Source organism: Sinocyclocheilus anshuiensis, unplaced genomic scaffold, assembly GCF_001515605.1.
Source record: "Sinocyclocheilus anshuiensis isolate Anshui unplaced genomic scaffold, SAMN03320099.WGS_v1.1 scaffold175, whole genome shotgun sequence".
Classification (NCBI taxonomy): domain Eukaryota; kingdom Metazoa; phylum Chordata; class Actinopteri; order Cypriniformes; family Cyprinidae; genus Sinocyclocheilus; species Sinocyclocheilus anshuiensis.
In genome coordinates this window covers 988,563-998,456 of record NW_015548208.1, presented here as the reverse complement: position 1 = coordinate 998,456, position 9,894 = coordinate 988,563, and the positions used below count along the sequence as shown (strand labels likewise).

The 9,894-nt window shown below is 35.6% G+C and overlaps 1 protein-coding gene across 1 annotated transcript in view; it reads left to right on the top strand.

Annotated features, from left to right (window-relative positions):
• The first annotated feature begins 6,456 nt into the window (after positions 1-6,456).
• The window catches only part of ptgfrnb (prostaglandin F2 receptor inhibitor b), a 69,156-nt gene continuing 65,718 nt past the window's right edge, over positions 6,457-9,894 (top strand). The window contains exons 1-2 of the mRNA XM_016440470.1: positions 6,457-6,679; positions 9,232-9,597. Coding sequence (XP_016295956.1) covers positions 6,637-6,679; positions 9,232-9,597 — 409 coding nt within the window. The 5' untranslated portion in view covers positions 6,457-6,636. The remainder of the gene's footprint in view (positions 6,680-9,231; positions 9,598-9,894) is intronic.

The following is a 9,894-nucleotide window of genomic DNA, read 5'->3' as shown; positions in this document are numbered from 1 at the left end:
AAAGAGGACGATATCTGCTTCGTCATGCCTGGAGCTGATCCGTGCTGAAATACAACAACTTTGCGCTGTGGATCGCCGGATCGGCTTTCACCGTGGACGAACAGGAGTCCAGCCCGGGGTCGTCACATGTGCCTCCTTCTTCGAATCCGTCGGCCGCGCCGTTCTCAAGCCCGCCGCCTCTGCTCATTCTAGCCCTCCGGCCGTTCCTAGCCCCCGGCCTCTGCTCACTCTAGGACACCGCCACTCACTCTAGGCCGCCGTGTGTGACGCTGTGTTTCGTTGTGAAAGCGAAACTACTTTGTTTGGCTTAATGTTTTTGAATCATCGCTCCGGCCTGACAGGGCATCATCACAATATGGTAAGGGACGTAACATTTCTGTCACACACTTGAGGTATTCAGCCAATCACAACGCACAGTAGATGGCCAATCACAGCACACCTTGCTTTTCAGACCGATGAGCTTTGTAAAAATCTAAGCGTTTCAGAAAGGCGGGGCATAGAGGAGAAACAATAATGTACAGTATGTGGAAAATAATGTGTTTTTTGAACCTTAAACCGCATAAACACATTTCATTACACCAAATACACAAAATAATGTTCTTTTTAGCAACATCATATGACCCCTTTAAGGGAAATAATTGAGCTAGATGCATTTATACGAAGAAGAAAAGTTTTGAAGATTGATCTTTTAAAGACGGATTTAATTGGCTTGACAGGACTGAATGTATTAAAATTGGTTTATTAAATGTGACCATGGAGCACAAAAACAGTCATAAGGGTAAATTTTTTTTTAATTTAGATTTATATATCATCCGAAAGCTGAATAAATAAGCTTTCCATTGATGCATTGTTTGTTAGGATAGGACAATATTTGGCCGAGATACAACTATTTGAAAATCTGGAATCTGAGGGTGCAAAAAAATCTAAATACTGAGAAAAAAATCGCCTTTAAAGTTGTCCAAATTAAGTTCTTAGCAATGCATATTACTAATCAAAAATTACGTTTTTATATATTTACGGTAGGAACTTTACAAAATATCTTTATGGAACATTATCTTTCCCTAATATCCTGAAGATTTTTGGCATAAAAGAAAAATCGATAATTTTTACCCATACAATGTTTTTTTGGCTATTGCTACAAATATACCCAAGCGACTTAAGACTGGTTTTGTGGTCCAGGGTCACAAATAAGAATGTAGTCTGTTCTTTTTCACAGTATTTAGACTAATAAATCCAGAAAATGTGGTAATGCACATCGTGACACTTTTTCCAATTAATCATCATAAGATCTTTTTCCACAGTTGTTGTGATCAATCGAGTGCTAATCCTGGTTTGGGTCAGAAATTTGTCATCATGGAAATAAGAAATGCTTTTAATAAGGTTACAAAGCACACCAGCAAGCTCTTCTGAATGGCTCCCATTACTAAAATTACATGTGATTCTACATGTAGGTGTTTCCTGTTTTTGGTTGTCCTCACAGGAAGTGGTTAAAATAAGTGTTTATCTCTTTGGTAGATACATTTGAAGCACAAATACGAAGCAGTTGGAGACAACAAATGAAGAAAAAAAGTTAATACTTTTGTACATGCATCAAAGTAATATGGGTTGTATGGTTCATTATGTGTAGCAACTAATCAGTACTGTTAGTAATTAAACAAGAAAACACAGACAAAGTGAAAGTGTGTTGCAAAGGCTAATCTTTAATAAGACACTGTTCTCTTCCCTTACAATCAGCACTGAAATAATTTCTTGACCAAAATGCAGCAGTTTATATTTGACCTAAGTAGAAGGAAATTCAGCATTGAAGTGTATTCTCACTTTTTATTTTGAACTGAACCCGCGCATACCCATACCCTGATAGTGGCACATCAACACTGACTTTTGCTAATAAAGATGCACCACAAGCTCAATTAACAGAGTATACACTCAAGATCTCAGTGTAATAATCAAATTAGCTGTATTAGCTGTTATAAAGGAGTGCAGTGGTTTAAGACTGACAACCAGAAGGTTGTTGGTTCAAACCCAACAAGAAGTGAGTCATAAAAGAGTCATGTCAGTGTTACTACGGTTTCCCTGAAGGGTACTTAAAAGTCACTTCAGAAAAGAAGTGTTTACTGAATGACTGTAGGTTATGCCTCTGTTTCTCAACACTAGATGGCAAAAGAGGCTTATATGCCTCTAATCTGCTGTGCTGAGAGAATGTCAACTCAATTAAAAAGTCATTTTGCTACTAAACAGATTACATTTATGATTCTACAATGGAGTTGAAACTCATCATGGATCTAAATTGAAATAATGCAGAATTATAAATCATATCTGGGTCATTTCTGTTATACAGTGACATCTGTTTCTATGATTTACTTACTCATATTTTCTCTAAAATGAGTCACATATTTATATGTAATGGCTTAAATGATATATTTAAGTCTTCTTTATCAAGCTCCATATCCAGGAGTTCAGGGACATGAGCTGGTGCCCGTTTTTATGGGCATGAGAGTGCAGCAGCCGACGGGCTTGAGAGTGAAGTGGCCGGAGGGCTTAAGAGTGGAGCGGTCGCAAATTCTGGGCTGAGGACTGGAACGGAGGGAGTAGGACTATTGGAGCGGTATGTAGAGGGTACTAGTTTACGGTGAGCTGGAGTGCCAACATAGACGTTTAGTTGTTATGCTTTCTAATTTCTTGCCATTTGTATGTATGTAATTTCACAGTATTTTCACCTCCTAAATTACTGCACTCCTTGTGTAGTCACGATTTTATAATGGTACAATTTACTCAGGGCGATGACTTTTTTTTTTGTATGACATTAAAATTCTTTTTAGAATATAGGTTAAGCAAAACAAATGTGATTATTTCTGAGAACTTTTTAACTGCAGGCAGACATTGGTACAGTAGGCCTACAAATATTTAGTTGGAAATATGCGAGCAAAAAAGAATAGATTAAAAAATGTATAATAGAAAGCGCAAAGGCGGTGAGTAAAATAAAATAATTAAAAAAACAAAGCTGTAGAAAAATATAATGAATTACAAGTCTGTAGAGAACAGTGCGCTATTGCAGACTTATATACTGAAGTTTTAATGACATTATTGTAATAGCTATAGTCAGTCGTGAACTAAAGTGGGCCGCTCTAAGGCATGAAACTCCAGGGCTGAAAATGACTCCCACTCCGGCCTTGATGTGTTAGCATTGTTTGTTTTTTTTAATCGTAATTTATATATTGAGCTCAAAAATGCACTTTGGCCATAAAATATCAGTCTAAGGACTGAGACATAGTTAAAATAAACAGATCATAGATTTAATTTATGTTTTATTTATTTTACTTATTGTGCCAGTACACCGACACAAATGAATGACTTTGACAATATACATTATTTATATAAAATATAATAAAGCAAAAAATCAGTTGTAGAACCAGATGTGAAACCACTGGCTGTAATGGAACATAACACTTTGGAAGGTGTTATTTATTTTTATGACCACTAGATGGCCACAGCATAAACCGTTTTAAAAAGCTTCGAGTAATGAACCTTTTGTGCTGAAAGCTTCACTGGTTCAGAACGCTTCACTTCGCCATCACAAGTAAATAGTCTTTAACTAAATTCCAAAACAAAGGACAGGAGAATTCCTTAGCATAAACACACGGATTCCATTTCAAAACATTAATCCACTGACAAAGAAAAGACAGAAACTGAAGGCTTATAAAGACAGGGAAACAAAAGAGCAAACGAGATGATTAATCAACAAAGGTGATTAACTAATGAGAACAGGAACCAAACCAAATATGGACAAACAGGAAAATACACGTGACAGCTACAGCTAACTTAGCTCAAAATTTTCCACCCTGTTAGGTTTATAAACCTAGCCTAAAATACTGTGCAGAACCCTTAAGCTCCCAGGTCTCTGCAGAGAACTCGAGCTTGGAGGAAGCAAAAAGACCACCCGTTAGGGCGAGCAGGGAAATATAAAAATATTGAATGCTGTTTTGTCGGGTATCCTCATAAGTCTTAGATGAGTTAAATAATGTCTTAAATGAACTTAAAGAGTTGTGATAAAATTAGATGTGCGTCAGATCAGCGTCATGTGCAGCAGTGCCAGGTCTTAAAGTCACAGCAGCAAACAAAGGTATCAAATAAAAGAACAAAGGTAACAGAGATAATTGTAGCTATAACATGGATTGGTCTATATTTAATTTATAATTTATGCAGTTAAGACTGTAAAATGTTTGTGTTAGACGGGTAGGAAGGCCACAGGTACATATATGACATTGTTATAATGGGTTTATGTGAAAATTGTTTTAAGTTCACTTAAATTAAAAGTTATTTTTAAAGCCTAATAAATGTTGAAATTAATCGTAGTTATACAGTAATGATGAATGTCTTTAATTAATGTTAAAAAAAAAACAGTACCAGTATTAGTATCAGTGATACTGGCCTTCATTCATAAAAAAGATGCAATTAAACAAATATTTAAAATATACTGTCTTTAAGTTGTAACTGTGAAATTATTACAGTATAAAAACATATAAAAAAAAACTCCAATGTTTTTAATCACGATTAAATACAAGTTTTTTTGTATTGTTTTGAAACAATATTATATAGGTGCAGTTCCACACATTACAGATGGCAAACCATGCAGGACAGTGATGGAAAACTCATCCATTGTTAGAACCTGTTAACACTGGTGTTCCACCCTCTTAGACAAGTCATTTTAAATAATAATTTGTCAGCAACATTAAATATTTGGCATTTTTTGTCTTATTTTGTGAGGTAAGGAGCATTAAAAGCATATATATGTTTTTGAGCAAAATGTTTTTTATTATTTACTATCCTGTTGGCAAAAATGGCCACAAAATAGTACCTGTTCTTAATAATCAAGACACATTCTATTCATCAATAATTGTTTTGTTATTGTTTCAAGAATAAAAAATGCTATTATGGCATTAGGGACATATACTATCCAAGAAAAGCTCATTATTGTTTAATACTAACATTATTAACATTTTGTGATAACTATGTATATGTCCCTAACAGGGTGGAATACTTTCACAGCCAGTGTCTGAACAAACTACCCATAATTATTATTTTTGAGTCCCTGAGCTTGACCAATATATATTCCTAATAGTTAAACATGTCACTATTTTGGTAGAATGCTAAAAACATGTACCTTTTTTTCCACAAAAATTATGAAGCCAAAATGTTGCTGGATACCAGGAATTACCCATCTATCTATCAAAATTACAAATGTTTGCTTTGCTTGCTTGAACAACACTAATCAATGGTGGTTCGGTAGTTTTAGCTGATGAAACTGACCAGCAGCAAAAAGTACCAGAAACAACCAGGTTTGGAGACCAGCTAAGACTAGTAAACATCATGGCTATAAGTTATTTATTTATAATAAGGGAAATTTATGTTAGATGTGACTGGTGACAATCTAACATAACATATTTAACCCTTATGCGATGTTCGTTTGGGGCATACACTCTCTCTCCAGAGACCCCAGACAACAAAATGTGATAATAATGCTTTTTTAAAAACAAATGTAATTTTACTCAGTTTATTAATGTTTTTACTCTACATTTGTGTAGTTTTGGGAGGATTTATGGTATTTTTAAAATTTATATAAATAAATAAAAAAAAGTTTTTTAACGTTTTATGTAAAATACACTTTATAAAAGACCCACATTCCTAATTTTAATTCATGTGGAAAACATGGCCATTGTGCCATTGCATAATGGGAAATTGTTTCCATCCACTTGAAAACAAACACTTTTAAAATTAGAAAAACATGAAATTTTAACTACAGCCACCAGATGGCTCTAGAGCAGTGATCCTCAAATCTGGCTGGCGAGATCCACTTTCCTGCAGAGTTTAGCTCTAACCCTAATCAAACACCTGAGTTTGCTAATCAGTGTCTTCCGGATCATTCGAAAATCACAGGTATAGTTGTTTGATTAGGGTTGGAGCTAAACTCTGCAGGAAAGTGGATCCCGCGAGCCAGATTTGAGGATCAATGCTCTAGAGCATTACTCAATGGCCCATTTGCCATTTCCACATAGGTATAGATCTTTTCACAAGTTTTTTTTTTATTTAGATTTATGTTAAGAGATTATAAAATCATTATTGTAATAATAAAAAATGACTCTGTCAAAGTTTAGCAGTTTTTTGTAGGCTACTGAAGTATACTTTTTTGCAATTATGACACATTTTAATCGTTCTGCATTGTGAACATGTGGAAGGGTTGCCACTTCATTATCCTGTCAAAAAGACCCCAAACAGCACCCAAGGGTTATCTGTCCGTCCGTCCGTCCGTCCGTCTGTCTGTCTGTCTGTCTGTCTTGTGTGAGAGTGCGCGCGCGTGCCTGAGTGAGTGTGTGACGTTCCTCCAGTCTCTCGCAGGGAATCCCGCTTCACTTCCGTCATTCGGTAGTTGAACTTCCAAGAGCGTAAATCAAACACGGGCGCACGCGCGGTGGACGCGTCCATCAGTCATCTCCCGTTTGCGCTCAAACCGAGGCCGTGACGTCATCGCAGCGAGGGTCTCCGTATCAGGTGTATCCCGGAGCTGTCTGTCTCTCCAGCAGTCTGTCTTCGGCTCATATCAGGAATAACGCGGTGGACCGACCGCGCGTCTCCAGCGACATGAGAAAGACTCGAGCGCTGATGCTGCTGTGCGCCGCTGTCGGTGAGTTTCCTGCGGGAACATCTGAACTGCAATTGTAGCAAAGAAATGACAAACCCTCCGCGTACGGCGTGCGTCTGTTGTATTTGACAAGTAACAGTGTTCCTGTCAGAAACATGAGAGTGTTTTGCTAGGTTACCTAAAATGTGCATAGATTTGCATGATATTTACAGTAAATACCTCAAAGGAAGTAAATGCATATTGATGTATAGTATAGATTTGCACAATAAATTAGATTACGTCTCTGAATCATTATAGAATTGTTCTGCCATTATTTTTTTATATTATTAGGTTTGCACGGTCAAAATTGACACTAAATTCCTCAAGGGATGTATAGTATGCATATCGAAGTAGCCTATAGTTTAGATGTCCATATTAAATTAACTCTAACTATAATCATTATAGAATTATTCTGCCTTGATGTCTATTTTTTTTTTTTTTTTTTGCATTGTCAAAATTTACAGTAAATACCTCAAAAGGTATATTAAATGAGATCTCTATAAAATGAGAACTGATGCCTTGGCAACTATTGGAAATAAACGTTTTTTTTTAAAGATTTTTTTTTTAAGTTTATATATTTCAATTAACAGAAATGTTTTTTTTATGGTTTTAGTTTTAATTTTAGTTTTAGTTAACTATAATAACCCTGCACTTAGGATATGACATGGAATGGCATGCAAACTTATACTCTTAAATATAATAATTGTAATTTGAATCAAAAAGGGTTTCACAACCTTTGTCAGTTCCTCAAATAACATTTTATTTACGAGTTCTGAAAACCATCAATGTACTGGTGCTTTAAAGAAGCCAGAAACCAAAACACTGATCAGGGATCTGAAGAACCTGTAAAGAAACTCCAAGAACTTTTAACCTTCAAAGAGCCAACTGGTTTTTGATATAATTTTTTGAACCTAAATACTGCAACCCTTGAGGAACAATTTTTACAGAAACCTGGCATAAACTTTCTGCTTTGCATATTACATGAGACCTAAATAAACCTCTAAATTATTATAGAAATCGTCTTGATTAAAAGTTTCAGATTTACATGGTCAAAATGTATAGTGTCTAAATTAAAAATGTCTGTAAGGGTTTTTAATTCATGATTTCATACAGTGTGAGATGCTGACATATTTGGGTTTTATGCATGCATGTATTTGCATATGTATATTCTCATGTGCACCTGTGCACTGTAAACAAACTTCAAAACAGACCAGAATATATCACCTTTCCTCTCTTTTCTTGCTATTCTGTATTAATTTATCACATAGACCGGTCTGTTAAACACTCCTGTATTGACTTCAAAGCTAAAAAAAAAAAAGAATTTGTGATTTTCTAATGCTGACAAGATCCCCAATAGACTTGATTTATTTTAAATATAGTGCAAAAGAGAATAAATAAGTATATGGTGAAAATAACAATGCTTTAAAGCACACATTTCTCCTGTGTCTTCCCCAGTTTTAAAGTTGCTCAGTAGGTGCCTACAGCTGAAAGCGTGTCAGTCTGTGTTACAGGAGCTCTCCTGTAAGAAAGGAATATTTTAAGATAGTCTTTTTTCATTTAGTGTCATTTGCAAGTCTAGTGGGGTGAGAGTGACATGGTTATCATTAGCATGGTGCTTCATTTGCATTTGTGGTCTTTTTTTGTATGAAAGTGCATGTGTGCTTTGAAGATAATCCTCATAATCCCATTGTAAAGTGGCATACACCAAACAGCACTTGTGTGCTTATGAAATTCAGGAATCAGGTTAAATATTCAGATGTTGTGGTTAAGTTATATGTCACATCACATGTCACATAATTAGCGATGCTTCCTCACTTTTCACCATCCAGACAATTTTAAATGCACTGGTAACATCTGATTCAGAGAAGCCCAAACCAGGGCCATTTTTTATAATATATATATTTATATAATTATATTATATACTGTATATATATATATATATATATATATATATATTTGTATTGAAATCTAAAAAACAATATTAGTGAATTTGTTATCAAAATAATAAATAAAAAATTATTTAAATTTGTTTAATTATTTTAAAATTGTATACATTTTAATACATTATTTTAATATTAATTTAAATGAATGTAAATTAAGTTAATTTACCATTAATTTTAATTAATGATAAATGTATATTAATTAATTTAATACATTAATTAAAAATGTACTTTGGGCCCACCAAAGCCCTCAATTAAGTCTATTTCTTGCCCTTCGTATTAAAAGGTTTGGGCACCTCTGATTTAAATGAACTGGTTTTATTCATGTCGAAATTATTAATATAGCTAAATCACCTTAATACATTCATATATACCAACAAAAGTTTTATGGGTTAAATCGGGTAGAAAAAGCTCTTTAAGGTAACAATTGCAGGTTACCACTTTTTATAGTGTGTATAAAATCATAATAAACCAAAATATAAGAGTTAATTGTCCTGTTTCATATGGAAATCCAGACATTAAATGGTTTGCCAACACCATTTCATGTTGATGTCATTGAAAGCAACTATGAAATAAGAGCAATCAATAAAGCAGTGTTGTGTTTGTGTTTTGAAGGTTTATGCCACTGCAGGTCGGTGACGGTGTCCGGGGGTCCCCTGCTCCGGGTCGAGGGCCAGCCACTGTCCATTCGCTGTGATGTATCGGAGTATGAGGGCCCAAGGGAGCAGGACTTTGAATGGACCATAACACGAGGGACAGAAACCATCAAAGTGATCTCGACGTTTGATGATCGTTTCACAGACCGCTCTCTTCAGGACCGCATCCGGAGCGATGACATTAGTGTGTCACGACTAGCAGACAACGCCGTTGAACTGAGAATTCAGGAGGCTCGAGTTAGTGACAGCGCCATCTACCGCTGCAGTACTCCGAGCACAGACTCGTTCATTAGTGGAAACTATGAAGCAGACGTCCAGCTGCAAGGTCAGTATGTGGTGTTTTAAATGGTAAAAAGTCACCTGGTGTAAAACATTTGCGAACAAATAAATAAAACAAATGCATAATGAATATGCAGAAAATGAGGTTTAATACAAACTAATGCAACTAAGTATTGTTCCCAGGTGCAACGCTTACCAGCTTTTCGCTTCGGAGCCGAGCGACAACATCGTTCTGCTCCTACCAAACTGCTTCGTATGTGTGATGAGTCTAGCTCGCTCTCGGGAGCTTTTTGTATTGGCGGACAGCGCTTCAGCGGTGGTCGTTCCTGTGTCGAGTGGGTTG